The sequence below is a fragment of the Salvelinus fontinalis genome, chromosome 22 (assembly GCF_029448725.1).
Source record: "Salvelinus fontinalis isolate EN_2023a chromosome 22, ASM2944872v1, whole genome shotgun sequence".
NCBI lineage: Eukaryota > Metazoa > Chordata > Actinopteri > Salmoniformes > Salmonidae > Salvelinus > Salvelinus fontinalis.
The window spans coordinates 24,293,785-24,312,125 of NC_074686.1; the positions used below are offsets into that span (position 1 = coordinate 24,293,785).

Consider the following 18,341-nt stretch of genomic DNA (forward strand, 5'->3'; position numbering starts at 1 on the left):
CCGTCCTTCTCCCGGACAAGCTAAACACCTTTGCCTGCTTGGAGAAAAACACAGAGCGGCCAACGCGGGCCACCGCCGCTCAGGAGGACTATGAGCTCTCACTCTCTGTGGCAATGTAAGACATTTTAAGCGGATGCCGCTCAGACAGCATCCCAGGCTGCGTCCTCAGAGCATGTGCATCCCAGCTGGCTGGAGGGTTTACAGACATATTCTATCGCTCCATATCCCAGGTTGTTGTCCACACTTGCTTCAATATGTCCACCATTGTTCCTGTACCCAAGAAAGCCAAGGTACCTGAAATAAATGACTATCGCCCCGTGGAACCCACTTCTGTTATCATGAGGCACTTTGACAGATGGTTAAGGATCATATCACCTCCACCTATCCTCGACACTCTAGACCAGGGTTCCCCAACTGTTGGCCCGTGGGTGGTTTTATTTGGGCCTCCCAAGTTTTCTGAGCAACAAAAAAAAAAAAATATACAGTACCAGTCAAAAGTTTGGACACACCTACTCATTCAAGGTTTTTTTTATTATTTTTTTAAACTATTTTCTACATTGTAGAATGAAGACATCAGAATTATGAAATAACACATGGTAACCAAAAAAGTGTTAAACAAATCAAAATATATTTTATATTTTTCAAAGTAGCCACTCTTTGCCTTGATGACAGCTTTGCACACACTACTGTGTGTGTGTATAGATAGATATCTATCGATCGATGCATCACTAATATATTTATATATATATACATACATACATACATACATACATACATACATACATACATACATACATACATACATACATACAGTTGAAGTCGGAAGTTTACATATACCTTAGCCAAATACATTTAAACTCAGTTTTTCACAATTCCTGACATTTAATCCTAGTCTAAATTCCCTGTTTTAGGTCAGTTAGGATCACCACTTTATTTTAAGAATGTGAAATATCAGAATAATAGAAGAGAGAATAATTTATTTCAGATTTTATTTATTTCATCACATTCCCAGTGGGTCAGAAGTTTATATACACTCAATTAGTATTTGGTAGCATTGCATTTAAATTGTTCAACTTGGGTCAAACGTTTTGGGTAGCCTTCCACAAGCTTCCCACAATAAGTTGGGTGATTTGTGGCCCATTCCTTCTGACAGAGCTGGTGTAACTGAGTCAGTTTGTAGGCCTCCTTGCTCGCACACGCTTTTTCAGTTCTGCCCACAAATTTTCTTTAGGATTGAGGTCAGGGCTTTGTGATGGCCACTCCAATACCTTGACTTTGTTTTCCGTAAGCCATTTTGCCACATCTTTGGAAGTATGCTTGGGTTCATTGTCCATTTGGAAGACCCATTTGCGACCAAGCTTTAAAACCCTGACTGATGTCTTGAGATGTTGCTTCAATATATCCACATAATGTTCTTTCCTCATGATGCAATCTATTTTGTGAAGTGCATCAGTCCCTCCTGCAGCAAAACACCCCCACAACATGATGCTGCCACCTCCGTGCTTCATGGTTGGGATGGTGTTCTTCGGCTTGCAAGCCTCTCTCTTTTTCCTCCGAACATAGCGATGGTCATTATTACCAAACAGTTCTATTTCAATTCACCAGAGGACATTTCTCCAAAAAGTACGATCTTTCTCCCCATGTGCAGTTGCAAACCTAGTGTGGCTTTTTTTATGGCAGTTTTGGAACAGTGGCTTCTTCCTTGCTGAGTGGTCTTTCAGGTTATGTCGATATAGGACTTGTTTTACTGTGGATATGGATACTTTTCTACCTGTTTCCTCCAGCATCTTCACAAGGTCCTTTTGCTGTTCTGGGATTGATTTGCACTTATCGCACCAAAGTACGTTCATCTCTAGGAGACAGAACGCGTCTCCTTCCTGAGCGGTATGACGGCTGCGTGGTCCCATGGTGTTTATACTTGCGTACTATTGTTTGTACAGATGAATGTGGTACCTTCAGGCATTTGGAAATTGCTCCCAAGGACGAACCAGACTTGTGGAGGTCTACAATCTTTTTTCTGATTGGCTGATTTCTTTTGATTTTCCCATGATGTCAAGCCAAGAGGCACTGAGTTTGAAGATATTCCTTGAAATACATCCACAGGTACACCTCCAATTGACTCAAATAATGTCAATTAGCATATCAGAAGCTTCTAAAGCCATGACATAATTTTCTGGAATTTTCCAAGCTGTTTAAAGGCACAGTCAACTTAGTGTATGTAAACTTCTGACCCACGTTTGTCTGTAAACAAATGTTATAAAAATTACTTGTCATGCACAAAGTAGATGTCCTAACCGACTTGCCAAAACTATAGTTTGTTAACAAGAAATTTGTGGAGTCGTTGAAAGACAAGTTTTATTGACTCTAACCTAAGTGTTTGTAAACTTCTGACTTCAACTGTGTATTCCAGACTCTGACAGTGCTCGTTCTGATATTTCTTATTTCTTTCTTTTTATTTGGGGGATTTGTGTCTAGTGTTAGGTGTTACTGCTCTGTTAGAGCTAAAAACATAAGCATTTCTCTGCACCCGCGATAACATATTTGTACGCGACCAGGACATTTGATTTACTTTATTCTCATTTCCTTTTACGCTTGTCTTCCTCCTTCTGTCTTTCTCCTCCTTCTGTCTCAGCTCCAGTAGCAGACCAGGGGTAACCAAGGGACGAAGCAAGGTCTACTTTATCTCTCTCTCTCCAGTTGACATGACTTATTCATCACAGTAGCTTTAGCTGAGCCTGCAGTATTTAGAGGGTTCTCCTTTTTCTGTTGTGCTCTGACACACAACAGAATGCTCACGGCTAGTTGAAGCTCCATTTTAGATCTCGTTATACATGATGTATGCACAGCAACGCATCCATGTCAAACCTGCCACTACTGCATGGTAGAGAGACCAAGTTAACATAACTGTCTGAGGTTTTGTGTCGCAACGGCAAATCTGAAATGGCAAAGTAGTGCACTGCTTAGGCTGGGGTCAAAGGCCCCTCTCCCAGGCTGCATACTTTTATTCCCTACCATGAGGATCACGATGATTGACATAGCTGATGAGAATATGAGGTTGGTAATTAGATAATGATATTATTGGTTGTTTCCTTGTTGTTTTCAGACACCTGGATGTTGGAGTGAAGAAGCAGGAGAGAGGAGGAGCACACACCAGCGCTCTGCTTCTTGGGGCAGTGCCGACCAGCTCAAAGAGGTACACACTCACTCACGTGTGTGTATGCATGCATGCACGACACACACACACACACACACACACACACACCATACTAAAACATGTCATTAGAAACCCTAACCTTTCGTAAGAAAACACAACTTGCAGCACTTTCCTAATGACGATTGAACCGAGGTGTTATCAAATCAACAATGACAACATACTGTACAGTAGGCCTCCATGTAAAACTGATGAAATCTGTTATCCTTGCACACTGCGCGTCAGTATCACTCCTTTAACCCGGACGTAGATTCTGCCAGGTTGAGATGACTTGAAGTTGACATGACGACTAGAATGTCAATGGGGAACTGCCTACCATCTGCCGTGACATGCCCCCTCCCGCCCGCCACTTTCTATATATAACTTCCTGTATGACGTCCGCATGCACAGGGCTTCTCTGTTCTAATGCTGGGTGTCAGAGACGCAGTGCGGTCGTTGTCTTATCATCCCCTCTCCGCTCCACCCTGGTACTATACGGCCACAGGCAGGGAGGAGGCAGATAACACTATCTATCTCCCTCACAACTAACCAGAAACTTCCCCTCACAGCAACCAACTGCCAGCCCAGCCATAACCCAACAGGCAATTTATTGACAGAAAAGATAGCCAGGCAGACCTCAGATTCCTCTCTCTCTTTCAGCCCCTTTCTCTCACTCTTTCTCTTTCTGCCTCTCTGCCTCTCTCTCTTTCAGCCCCTTTCTCTCATTCTTTCTCTCATTCTTTCTCTTTCTGCCTCTCTGCCTCTCTCTGTTTCTGCCTCTCTCTCTCTACAATTCAAAGGGCTTTATTGGCATAGTAAACACATATGTTTACATTGCCAAAGCAAGTGAAATAGATAAACAAAAGTGGAATACAAATTGAACAGTAAACATTACACTTACAAAAGTTTCAAAGGAGGAGACATTTCAAATGTCAAATGGCTATGTACAGTGTTATAGTGATGTGCAAATAGTTAAAGTACAAAAGGGAAAATAAATAAACATTTATATGGGTTGTATTTACAATGGTGTTTGTTCTTCACTGGTTGCCCTTTTCTTGTGGCAGCAGGTCACAAATCTTGCTGCTGTGATGGCACACTGGTATTTCACCCAGTAGATATGGGAGTTTATCAAAATTGCATTTGTTTTTTAATTCTTTGTCTGTGTAATTTGAGGGAAAAATGTGTCTCTAGTATGGTGATACATTTGGCAAGAGGTTAGGAAGTGCAGCTTAGTTTCCAACTCATTTTGTGGGCAATGTGCACAGCCGTTTCTCTCTTGAGAGCCAGGTCTACCTATAGCGGGCTCTCTCGCGCTCTCCCTCTCCCTCCCTAGTTTAGCAGCAGGGAGAACAGTTAAAATAGTGGTGCTCAGGCATGTTCCTTAGTAACGGTAATGGAGCTTGGAGCTGTCGTGCAGAGGGGTTGAGGTCTCCTTCAGTTACACCAGGATTGTTCGTAGGCCTATATAACCTCAAGAGATCCCAGGGTTGTTAAGCAACCGTAATCCTAATCTTATAGACCTCATTATATACCAACACTTCCTCACTTTACTCTTGTGTTCTTATTTCCTCAGCATTATATAGGATGTACTTGCTCTACTTTCAACCCTGTGTTAAGTGCTGCCCAGCCTAGCTGAATGTCTTAACACACACACACACACACACACACACACACACACACACACACACACACACACACACCGTAATGTTTTTAGTTAGCTTCTGTGTACTAGCAGAATGTATTTTTCAGTGAATCGCTGGGAAAGTACAGTGAGAGGAGGAGTTCATTTGTTTTATTTCACCTTTATTTAACAAGGTAGGCCAGTTGAGAACAAGTTATCATTTACAACTGCAAACGGGCCAAGATAAAGCAAAGCAGTGCGACACAAAGAACAGAGTTACACATGGGATAAACAAACATACAGTCAATAACACAATAGAAAGTCTATATACAGTGTGTGCAAATGTTGTAAGATTAGGGAGGTAAGGCAATAAATGGGCCATAGTGGCGATAAAATTACAATTTAGCAATTTAACACTGGAGTGATAGATGTGCAGAAGATGAATGTGCAGGTAGAGATACTAGGGTGCAAAGGAGCAAATAAATAATAATATGGGGATGAGGTAGTTGGGTGGGCTAGTTACAGATGGGCTATGTACAGGTGCAATGATCAGTAAGCTGTTCTGACAGCTGATGCTTGAAGTTAGTGGGGGAGATATAAGACTCCAGCTTCAGTGATTTTTGCAATTCGTTCCAGTCATTGGCAGCAGAGAACTGTAAGGAACGGCTTCGGGGATGATCAGTGAAATAGACCTGCTGGAGCGCATGCTACGGATGGGTGCTGCTATGGTGACCAGTGAGCTGAGATAATGCGGAGCTTTATCTAGCAAAGGCTTATAGATGACCTGGAACCAGTGGGTTTGGCGACGAATATGAAGTGAGGGCCAGCCAACGAGAGCATACAGGTCGCAGTGGTGGGTAGAATATGGGGCTTTGGTGACAACGGATGGCACTGTGATAGACTACATCCAATTTGCTGAGTAGTGTTGGAGGCTATTTTGTAAATGACAACGCCGAAGTCAAGGATCGGTAGGACATTCAGTTTTACGAGGGTATGTTTGGCAGCATGAGTGAAGGATGCTTTGTTGCGAAATAGGAAGCCGGTTCTAGATTTAATTTTGTATTGGAGATGCTATATGTGAGTCTGGAAGGAGAGTTTACAGTCTAACCAGACACCTAGGTATTAGTAGTTGTCCACATATTCTAAGTCAGAAACGTCCAGAGTAGTGATGCTAGACGGGTGGGCGGGTGCAGGCAGCAATCGGTTGAAGAGCATGCATTTAGTTTTACTTGCATTTAAGAGCAGGCAGAGGCCAAGGAGTGTTGTATGGCATTGAAGTTCGTCTAGAGGTTTGTTAACACAGTGTCCAAAGAAGGGCCAGAAGTATACAGAATGGTGTCGTCTGCGTAGAGGTGGATCAGAGAATCACCAGCAGCAAGAGCGACATCATTGATGTATACAGAGAAAAGAGTCGGCCCAAGAATTGAACCCTTTGGCACCCCCATAGAGACTGCCAGAGGTCCAGACAACAGGCCCTCCGATTTGACACACTGAACTCTATCTGAGAAGTAGTTGGTGAACCAGGCGAGGCAGCCATTTGAGAATCCAAGGCTGTTGAGTCTGCCGATAAGAATGTGGTGATTGACAGAGTCAAAAGCTTTGGCCAGGTTGATGAAGACGGCTACACAGTACTGTCTTTTATCGGTGGCGGTTATGATATCATTTAGGACCTTGAGCGTGGCTGAGGTGCACTCATGACCAGCTCAGAAACCAGATGCATAGCGGAGAAGGTACGGTGGGATTCGAAATGGTCTGTGATCTGTTTGTTAACTTGGCTTTCGAAGACTTTAGAAAGGCAGATAGATATAGGTCTGTAACAGTTTGGGTCTAGAGCGTCTCCCCCTTTGAAGAGGGGGATGACTTCGGCAGCATTCCGATCTTTAGGGATCTTAGATGATACGATAGAGAGGTTGAACGGGCTAGTAATCAGCTGGTTCCAACAATTGCGGCGGATAATTTTAGATAGAGGGTCCAGATTGTCTAGCTCAGCTGATTTGTAGGGGTCCAGATTTTGCAGCTCTTTCAGAACATCAGCTATCTGGATTTGGGTGAAGGAGAAATGGGGGAGGCTTGGGCAAGTTGCTGTGGGGGGTGCAGTGCTGTTGACTGGGGTATGGGTAGCCAGGTGGAAAGCATGTCCAGCCGTAGAAAAATGCTTATTGAAATTCTCGATTATCGTAGATTTATCGGTGGTGACAGAGTTTCCTAGCATCAGTGCAGTGGGCAGCTGGGAGGAGGTGCTCTTATTCTCCATGGACTTTACAGTGTCCCAGAACTTTTTGGATTTTGCTACAGGATGCAAATTTGTGTTTGAAAAAGCTAGCCTTTGCTTTCTTAACTGCCTGTGTATATTGGTTCCTAACTTCCCTGAAAAGTTGCATATCGCGGGGGCTATTTGATGCTAATGCAGTACGCCACAGGATGTTTTTGTGCTGGTCAAGGGCAGTTGGGTCTGGAGTGAACCAAGGGCTATATCTGTGCTTAGTTCTAAAAAAATAAATAATAATGTGGCATGCTTATTTAAGATGGTGAGGAAAGCACTTTTAAAGAATAACCATGTGACTGACTGGCTCGATTCGGTCTTATGTAGGAAAATTAAAATGTGTTTTTTACATTGTATAAAAGTAGAGACTCAGCTAGAAAATAGCATATCATACACTGCAGTTGAGGAACAATGGGAAAGTAATTCTGCTTTTAAAGTTGATAAACTTGTTGCTCACTTTTGAGAAAATGGTCCTTGAATGTTTTGGTACACCTATCTTAGAGAGATCTCTTTAAGGATTCACATGTGAGGCCATACAGAGCGAGTACTGTAGTGTACTAAACAACCAAAGATTTCAAGACTAAAGGCTGTTTTATACTGTGTCTATCTGTAGACAGTTGTCGCAGTGACACATTAACATTCTATTGTTGTCCGGCATCAAACTTTTTGTTGTCGTTAAGAAAAAGTATAAACACAAAAACTACAGGCTGCATGACATCAGCAGCCTAGTGGTCCAAAATATCATAACTGGTGTATTTTAACGCCAATAAACCCACCTGTTTAAAAATGAATTTAGTATATGTTAATCTTGCAAACCAGGCAACCAGAAGCAACTTGCTAAACAGTGTTTTGGTTTGTTTCTAGCTTGTTGGCTAGCTAGCTAACGTTAAGTTGGCTGACTAGCCAGTTCAAATAATGACTTTATCATTTTGCTGACAACATCTTCACTTTAGCTAATTCGTGTTAATTATTACAGCAAAATAAACCCACAACAAGATCATTATTTACAAGTTAATGGCAAGCTAATTATAGAAAAAAGCTTACGGTAGTGAGTGTGAAGAAATAAAAGCAGGGCATTCTACCAGAGGATTTCAGGACTTGGACACTGTCTCGTTGGCCTAACTTTATATCCTAAGTTGACTTTGCTGCAGTTCTTCACATTGCCGTCTCTGGTAAACACACACTTTATCAAATAAAATCTAAGTGTATTTGTCACATGCACAGGATACAGAAGGTGTAAACGGTACAGTGAAATGGTTACTTGCGTAGTAGAGTCTTTTTAGACAGCTAGCTAGCTAAACAATCCACCATAAGCCCAACTCCTAACGTTACTACCCTTCACGAATCTGCAAATAGCTACCAACTAGGTTCAATGTTAGCTAGCTAGCTAACATTAGGCTATAACTAGCAATGCAAATGGCTCTGAGATACGAATAATATTACTACACAGGTCATACACGTAACGTTAGTGATCAAGCCAGCCAGCTAACGTTAGCTAGCTAGCAAACAGTGCGCTTTAATTTACACGTTTAATTTGAAATGTATATCTGAAAATGTAGCTAGCTAGACTCTTACTCGTATACATGGATGAACACCTCTCCCTCTCTGTCACGGATGCCATGGTTGCCCTTAGTTTGAAGATGTAATTCGGTGACAGGTGTTTATACAACAGCCTTCTGTTTTCTCTTTTCAACTCCCTCTGCATATTTGCAATCAAACGGCAGAATTTTCTCCATCTCCTTAGCTATCACACTCTGCTTCCACCGTGCACCCACCGTGATTTCAAAACTCGGTCCTCCAGAAAGTGGAGAGCAACACTTTTGCAGTTCTTTGTGATATCTTTTAAAAAGCAGTGTTAGAAAGGATTACCTAGACATACTGACCAGCTCATGTTATGGACAGAAGCATGCTACATGACAGACCTATTCCACCTCATCTCTAGGCATGTCCAGTCCATCCATTATCTCAGCCAATCACGGTTTAGTGGGTTGTTTCCTGTCTTTTTCCGTGGCTAAACCAACTAGGCTCGTAAATTAACTATTTTTTATTGCATTTACAGATGACATACACGTTTTAAGGCACATGAAAGTTCACATGTTCCATAAGGCATTTCTCCCAAAAATGCATTTTGATAAATAATACATTAAAATGCCTCTCCTGTGAAGTAGTGACACGCGACATATGGCTAGTTTCCTGAAACAAGTCGCACAAAAGAGCTTGAGTGAGTTTTCAGTATGTGTGTTTGAGTTGGTGTATTCAGGAGCGATGTTGGTGCTGGAATAAAGCAGTCGAGCAACACTGTTTATAGTAATGAAAGAAAAGCCTACATATACTATCTTTATTTTGGGCCCAGCATCATAAGAGAAATTTGTGATGTGCCTATTATCGCCTACTGATTCTTGAGTTATCTGGAAAGCTGACTAACTATTGAGTGCACCAGGCCCACTATGGCTAAAGAAAGTGGATCACATATCAGCCTTCCCATTCAGACAGAGCCTCCTTTGATAAGGACCTGTTAGGCTGGGTGTTTGTGCTGTGTTGCTATAGTACAATGACTTGGTGGAAGAGGACAAGTTGAACGACGGTTTGTGTAAATGCATTGTGAAAATAGCATGTGTTCCTGGTGTAAGAGGGGACCTGTTGCTATAGTAAAGTTACTGCAATGACTGAGCCAACAATGACTTATGTGTAAAGGCACAGGGAAAATAACATGTCTGGGCTTGTCCTGTCTGGTTGTGAGATGCTAATACATAAAATAGCTACCATGTGGCAAGCAATTTATATCTACCAACCTATCAATGTAATTTTTGCATCATTTCCAATCCCCCATATAATGAAAGAAAATATGTTTTCTTTTATTACTTTCTGCTAACCCTCACCTAATTGGAGTAAACTAATGGACAACAATACTTAGGCTTCTACTTCCAGCTTATTCATACTATATACATTTTACGGACACAGTACATTTTACATTAGTTATCTCTTAAAAAATATAGATATATCTCACCCTTCAGCTACCCTCAACCCCTCCCATCGATCTCTAAAAACATCCCGTCTTGATTTCTTCTACTTGCCAAATCTTTTTCAACTGTGATACTTTTATGATGTTTTAACTAAAGTTCTGAAACTTTCTATTCTCATAGTTTCCACAGATTCTAAATAATAGATGAACACCTTTACTAAAAGCACCCAGCAGTGTGATTGTTCAGCCATTTCTTAACCTGCGACCTGAAACAGGCTACATATGGGCAGAACCAAAACAAGTGAAATAATGATTGTTTCTTCGCAGCCAAATCTGCAGAGTTGGGATGGGTGTATCCCCCATATACATAACATTCTATTGGTTGCAAGAATTTAGTATAATTAAAGTGGAAAAACTCCGTTTTGAATCCAGCGTTGTTTTGTGTGTCAGTTCATAAACCCTGTGCCATGGAATCTGCACATCAAAAATCTCTTCCCAACTATTTAGCAACCTGTACGGCACAGCTGTCAACCTTTTGGTCCTTAAATGGAACTGGTATACGTTCCTATTTATATACATTTTTTCAAAGTTGGTCTTTAATGCAGGGCCGACAGACAACTTCCACTAGCCTTTATTTTTGCAGTAATGCTGCAATCAGCTGGTTATAATTGTATATAGAGCAGACATTCCATATATTGTTGGTAGATGCATTGGTCACAACTCACCCAGTCCAATGTATGATATAATTAACAAAGACTATCTTGTTTTGTTCTCCAAAAATGTTTTTTTTTTAAATCAATTAGTATATTTGTGTTTTAACCTTTTTAATATTTGTAGTAATACTTGTTCTGTCTTTTCTAGTGGATTAAACTTAAATTACAACCAGCTTTCTATGGCTTGTTTTAAAAATAGTGATATGTTAGAGATTAAATTTTCAAATAACCAAAAGAGGTAGAGGTAGCGTTTTGAATAAATGGAAAATGAGGGTGAGCCATTCTTACTAATCTGCTGGAGAACCCGTTTGGATTTAGGTATAACTTTTGTATGACTGAAGCCTTTAGTGAGAGGTTCAATTCTTTAATATTCAATAACTGTAGCCCTCTGAATTCATATTAATGATATAAATATGCCTGTTTTTAATTTTGTCTGATTTGTCGTTCAAAATAAAATGGAACATTGTTTTGCTAATAAAAATGTTTAAAAACAAGTTGTCCGGTGTAGGCAGGCCATCAGTAAATAGGTCAACTTTGATGTGCCTAAAGAATTAATCAGGGTGATTTTTCCACAAATGGACAAGTTTTTACCTTTCCATGGTAGCAAGATCTTACCTATTTTTGCTAACTTTCTATAAAAATGTATGGTATTGAGAATTTATATATTTTGTGATATGAATACCGAGTATGTCCGCTTACCCGTGAGACCATTTTATTTGTTATCTACATTGTAATGTAAAATCTTAATTATTTAGTAATCCAATATGTAATATGGTATGCTTCTCATAGTTCGGTTTGTAATCCAAAGTGGTTTGAGAACTGATCTAGATCCTCTGAGGCTGTGCAGGGATCAATATTGTGGATTTAAAGAAAACGTCATCAGCGTACAATGTCACATTTGTTTTTAGGCCCTGGATTTCTAGCCCCTTGATATTATTGTTGGATCTGATTTTAATAGTTAACAAATAGATATAGTAGTAGTAGACAACCTTGTTTACTCATCATGACAGTTTTTAATACTTTCTGAGAAGTAGCCATTATTTACAATTTTATACCTGGGGTTACGATACATAAGCAACTATTCATCTGATTTGCAATTAACTGACACACGAAAGGCCCCCACTTGTCTGAGTTCAAAATACTCTTTTAGCAATTGAAACTTCCCTCTGTGGGCTATTATGAATGCAGAATTATGAAGACATATCGATGTGGGTCAAAGATATACCTAGAGCCACACAGGACTGGAATTCTAGCCCTTTAGTCCTTATTGGTCAGATGAAAGACATTATCTATATTATAAATGGCCTTTTTATGTGTTTTTTTTACGATTCTTCCTCTAGCGATTAGATCGATGACTAGCCTGCCAGATAGTCTGAAAGGAATGTGACTATCTCCTTTTAGATGTACCTAGGGACTGCACAGCTCCAGCTATACATGTAATCTGATGCATTCAGTACTGGAGCTGCCTGCCCTGAGCTATAGTGACCCCTGGTGGATATATGGGGTTATGTCAAAACGTTAAATCGGCTACATTACATGAGACAGAGGTTCACCTGTTAACATGTTACTGTTCCTTTCTCTCTCTTTCCCCGTGTTTATTTTCTCTTTCCTTTGTCTCCATCTTACTCTCCCTCTCTTTTCCTCTCCCTCTTTCCACTTCCTTTCCTCCTCCTCTGTTCTCCTCAGCAGATAGCCAAGCTCCGGCAGCAGCTGCGTGGCGGTAGTAAGCAGCAGCAGGGAGGTCATCTGTCTCTGTGTCACAAAGACAGCTCATCTCCTTTACAGGGACCTATCAACACCACATCCAACCAAGCACACGTAAGGCACAATACTGCCATCCAGACCTGAGTTTATATTTATTTATTTATTTGTGTCATGCTTTAGGGGTATGCGTGATTTAGCTTGCTGAACGGAATGGAATCAACGCAATCGACCCAAAAGTGCAAACCTAACACGCCAGGGAAGCTTAATCACCAAGACTTCCCTGCTTATATGTGTAATATTGAGGTTTTGTTTTTGAATGTCTGCGATTGTGTCCCTGGTCCTTGCAGTGGTCCTGCATGTCTAAGTCGTCCCCGATGTCCAATATGACGGTGCCCAAGTCCTCCATCACCAGAGTGCCCAGCAGCATGGAAGGAATCAACCACGAGCTGGAGAAGGTCTTCATCAGAGACGACAACGGAGAGAAAGAGGAGCTTAAGGTGTGGGGACGGACTGGTAGATGCATCCAATCACATATTTACAATATGCACTCTCTCACAATACTAGCGGTGGCCACTTGCAGTCAAGCATGACATCAGTCATGGGCTGCATGTGTCAATGTGTAGTTCATATATCATCTATAATCAGAATTACTATCTTTACTCAATTAGCCACAAAATCCCTACTTTGAAAGTGACTGTTTTCTTGAAACTGTGCCGTACCATTTTCTGTACAGTTAGAGTTTGCAAGAAAGGCATTTCACTGTGCTTGTGCACGTGACATTACAACTTGGAACTTGAAACTCGTGTGTCTGGAGGGAGCTGAGAAGACATGCACACAACCACTCATGCGCCTGCTGTGTCACTGGAAATCCTATTACTTGCAGTACTCAATGACGAGACATCTCTTTTTCCTTCACTCCTCGCCCTCCCCCAGGTGTTGGAGGTACCAGACGGGCGGCGAGCCCCCTTCCCCCCCCAGCAGCGCAGCAGCAGTACCCGTAGCGTGGACACACAGACCCCCTCTGCCCCCGGCCGCTCCAGCAGTAGTTCCAGCCTGTCCCCCTGTCCCTCTCCTGCCTGCCCCCCGGGGTCCTGCTCACACGGGGGCAGCCCTTACTCCACCGACGATCTGCTCTACGACAGGGATAAAGGTAGGACTGTCAGGATGCTCTCTCAGACCTGGGGCAAGGCCTCCATTGGACATCCTACCATTGTGCCTTTGAGCAAGGCTCTGAACTCCCAACGTGGACTCTGTGTCTTGTCCGGGGACTGTAGAGTAATCTTCTTTTCTGTCCTTTTCTGACCATTGTCTCTGTCTCTCTGTCTACAGACAGTGGCAGTAGCTCTCCGCTGCCTAAGTTTGCCTCGTCTCCTAAACCCAACAACAGCTATATGTTCAAGAGAGAACCTCCAGAGGGCTGTGAGAAGATCAAGGTGTTTGAGGAAATGAGGTAAGTACAGCAAGAGACCAGGGATCTTTAAGGATCTCTTTTATCACACCAAAGTGGGAGATACTGAAGGTCAGTTATATATATATATACATGTCATGAATGGAGTTAACACGCCGTCTCTTACTTTCCCTTTTGTCTGTCCAGCTCCAGGCAGTCAGCGTCAGTCCCTCTCTTTTCCTGCCCTGACAAGAACAAGGTCAACTTCATCTCCACCGGCTCCGCCTTCTGCCCTGTCAGACTGACCCCCGGTGCCCTGCACCTCTCTGTGACCTCTCACCCCGACGACGACCCCGAGGCCGGCCCCAGCTCAATGACATCAGCATTCTGCCGCGTCCTCCCCACTCAGGTCCACACCTCCACCAGCACAGACGACGCTCCCACCCCCGAGGAGGCTGCCACTCCAACGCCCACCTCCCCACAAGAGACTGCCCCCCAGACAGACTGCCTGGCCATCAGCTAGACCTGGGCAGAGCTGGCCTCTGACACGGGGTTCTGGGTCTTCTTATTCTGAATAATATGATTATTAAGCCCCCAGTATCATCAGCATCACTGAAGTCCTGTCTCCTTCGCTAAAGGACCTCCTCTTCTCTCTGTCTCTGCTGAACTCTAAACACTCTGCATGGCGTAGCATTAGCAACAATGTCCCAGGCAACAACGACAACAAACGGAGAAAACAAAGACAAGTCTACCACATGTTTCTAGCGTATTCCTAAGGCACTGTTCCTGTCAGGGATAGACATGGTGATCTTTAACAGCATGTAGAGATGCTGGATGATGTCATTGGGTGGATGGGAAGAAAATGAGACACTTTGGATGGGGGGGCATGCATTTTAAACCAGTAGTGTGTTTAAGATTAAAGACATGCTCCTGTACTTTGGCGACTAAGAAAGTATTTCTTATTATTGGGCTGGTTGTGTCAATGTGTAGTTTATGCATAATCTATAATCAGAATTACTGTCTAACCTCAATTAGCCTTGAAATCCCTAGTTTGAAAGCGACTCTTTTCTTGAAGCTCTGCTGCGACATTTTCTCTTATTTCCCATCACATGGGCCAGCCCCATAGCGATTAGAGTTCTAGCCAATGAGCTTCAGCCCCTCACATTTCAACCACGTTATCCATTGAGGTTGAAAGGTGGGCATAACTGCTGAGTGAGTGAGTGACGCACACCAAGAGTGAGTGACGCACACCAAGAGTGAGTGACGCACACCAAGAGTGAGTGACGCACACCAAGAGTGAGTGACGCACACCAAGAGTGAGTGACGCACACCAAGAGTGAGGGACGCACACCAAGAGTGAGGGACGCACACCAAGAGTGAGGGACGCACACCAAGAGTGAGGGACGCACACCAAGAGTGAGGGACGCACACCAAGAGTGAGGGACGCACACCAAGAGTGAGGGACGCACACCAAGAGTGAGGGACGCACACCAAGAGTGAGGGACGCACACCAAGAGTGAGGGACGCACACCAAGAGTGAGGGACGCACACCAAGAGTGAGGGACGCACACCAAGAGTGAGGGACGCACACCAAGAGTGAGGGACGCACACCAAGAGTGAGGGACGCACACCAAGAGTGAGGGACGCACACCAAGAGTGAGGGACGCACACCAAGAGTGAGGGACGCACACCAAGAGTGAGGGACGCACACCAAGAGTGAGGGACGCACACCAAGAGTGAGGGACGCACACCAAGAGTGAGGGACGCACACCAAGAGGGAGGGACGCACACCAAGAGGGAGGGACGCACACCAAGAGTGAGTGAGGGACGCACACCAAGAGTGAGTGAGGGACGCACACCAAGAGTGAGTGAGGGACGCACACCAAGAGTGAGTGAGGGACGCACACCAAGAGTGAGTGAGGGACGCACACCAAGAGTGAGTGAGGGACGCACACCAAGAGTGAGTGAGGGACGCACACCAAGAGTGAGTGAGGGACGCACACCAAGAGTGAGTGAGTGAGGGACGCACACCAAGAGTGAGTGAGTGAGGGACGCACACCAAGAGTGAGTGAGTGAGGGACGCACACCAAGAGTGAGTGAGTGAGGGACGCACACCAAGAGTGAGTGAGTGAGGGACGCACACCAAGAGTGAGTGAGTGAGTGACGCACACCAAGAGTGAGTGAGTGAGTGACGCACACCGTGAGTGAGTGACGCACACCAAGAGTGAGTGAGTGAGTGCGCGTCTCTGCGTCTTTCAAATTCAAATTCAAGCTGCTTTATTGGCATGAAAAACATTGTGTCAATATTGCCAAAGCAACAATGTATACAATATACATTGTAATAAAATTATAAACAATGACAAATAATAATATAGAATGGCAGTAAATAATAATACAAAATTAAATATAAAAATAGTAACAATAAAATGGTAACAGTCAATAATCGAATGTAATGTAATAAAAAAATTAAACTATAACTAACTTATAACTAAACAACGGTCATTTTCACCATTACATTGGTACTACAACTACTATCATCATTACCACTACTACCACCACCACCATCATTAAACTGCTATCATTACCATTACCACCCATACCATTACTACTTGGAATGATAAACAACAATAATAATAGTAATAACAATAACAGTAATAACAATATCAGTCATAATAAGTAACAGTCATAATACTGCTTACTATGCAGATGTTATTATTCAGTGTCCCTCAGGCTATGGCAGGCAAATACATATTTGGCTGCAAGAGGAGCCATTGCTCCTTCGCCCATGAGTATTTTTAGTTTTTCCTCTGGGTTTAATAAGTTAAAATTTGGAATAAATGTAGACATTTCTGTGAATAATGAATCTCTTGGTGAGGAATATTTATCACAGTAAAGGAGAAAGTGCATCTCTGTTTCTACATCCCCTGTCGTGCAGTGACCACATACACGCTCCTCTTTGGGTAGCCATGTCTTTTTATGTCTGCCGGTTTCTATTGCCAATCGGTGGTCACTCAGCCTGTACTTGGTAAGGATCTGTCTCTGCTTCGTATCTCTGACAGAGTAGAGATAATCAGACAATTCATATTCTCTGTTCAGAGCCAGATAACAATTTAGTCGGCTTTGGGATTTTGTTTCGTTTTTCTAATGTTGTAAATATGAGTCCTTTGATTGGTTCATGATTTTGTTTATTGGAATTCTTTATTTTGATGCAGTGCTGGTGTCAGCTTGGTTGGTTAGGTCGAAGCAGTGCTGGTGTCAGCTTGGTTGGTTAGGTCCAACGCCAGCTGACTGAGAGGGCTCGTTTCTGGGCTCAGCTCTTGGGTTTGAAGTGCTTTAAATTGCAGACTTGAATTTGGACTTGAATTTAGATGTATCCAAAATTTGAATAATCTTTCCTGTATTTTCATTACCACTGGAAAGCGGAGAGAGAGACACAGAGAGAGACACAGAGAGAGACACAGAGAGAGACACAGAGAGAGACACAGAGAGAGACACAGAGAGAGACACAGAGAGAGACACAGAGAGAGACACAGAGAGAGACACAGAGAGAGACACAGAGAGAGACACAGAGAGAGACACAGAGAGAGAGACAGAGAGAGAGACAGAGAGAGAGACAGAGAGAGAGACAGAGAGAGAGACAGAGAGAGAGACAGAGAGAGACAGAGAGAGAGAGACAGAGAGAGAGAGCGAGAGAGAGAGCGAGAGAGAGAGCGAGAGAGCGAGAGAGAGAGCGAGAGAGAGAGCGAGAGACACACACAGAGAGCGACACACATGGAGAGAGAGAGAGACGCACATGGAGAGAGAGCGTGACACAGAGAGAGAGAGACACACAAACACAGAGACAGAGAGAGAGAGATACACACACAGAGAGAGAGAGGGAGAGATACACACACAGAGAGAGAGAGAGATACACACACAGAGAGAGAGAGAGAGATACACACACAGAGAGATACACAGAGAGAGAGAGAGAGAGAGAGAGAGAGACACTCAGAGAGAGGCAGGCCCAGAGAGCGAGAGACAGAGAGATTTTCGGGGACCAATTTTGGCTTGTGAACTACTGGCTACTACTTTCAGAACTACTGGCTAAAAAGTATATAGAAGTACCAGAGAATCTCTTTAACTTATGTGTTAATTGTGTTCTGTTCTGACATTCCCCACAGCATGAATAAGCTCTAAACACAATATTACACATTATATAGCTTATGGAAAGAAAAAACAACGCTTGTTTCAATTGAAAATGGTCTGCTGTGTTATATTATGTACAGTATCAGAGAAATCCAGGTCCTTTGAAACATGAAACGCAAAACCAGAAAAGAATCATCAGAATGGGGGGAAAAGACATGGACATAAAGAAAGTGTCCATTGCGTCTGGCCTTCAGGTGTGTATCACAAACGGAGTCTAAGCTCAGGTCATTTTGAATGTATGCCCATATTCCATGACCCAGATTGACTCTGACTGCAGTTCCTCCTTGAAACAGAACAGATCACTCTATTTCCTTTG

The 18,341-nt window shown here is 43.0% G+C and overlaps 1 protein-coding gene across 3 annotated transcripts in view; it reads left to right on the forward strand.

The window, feature by feature from the left end:
* Window positions 1-14,775, forward strand: part of LOC129820077 (glucocorticoid-induced transcript 1 protein-like) — a 37,001-nt gene extending 22,226 nt beyond the window's left edge. For 2 of the 3 annotated variants that reach the window (XM_055876919.1, XM_055876917.1), the window contains exons 3-8: window positions 3,104-3,193; window positions 12,436-12,567; window positions 12,801-12,950; window positions 13,387-13,603; window positions 13,783-13,903; window positions 14,048-14,775. In XM_055876919.1, coding sequence (XP_055732894.1) covers window positions 3,104-3,193; window positions 12,436-12,567; window positions 12,801-12,950; window positions 13,387-13,603; window positions 13,783-13,903; window positions 14,048-14,363 — 1,026 coding nt within the window. In that variant the 3' untranslated portion in view covers window positions 14,364-14,775. The remainder of the gene's footprint in view (window positions 1-3,103; window positions 3,194-12,435; window positions 12,568-12,800; window positions 12,951-13,386; window positions 13,604-13,782; window positions 13,904-14,047) is intronic. The other variant, XM_055876918.1, reaches the window with a different exon arrangement.
* Window positions 14,776-18,341: the final 3,566 nt, after the last annotated feature.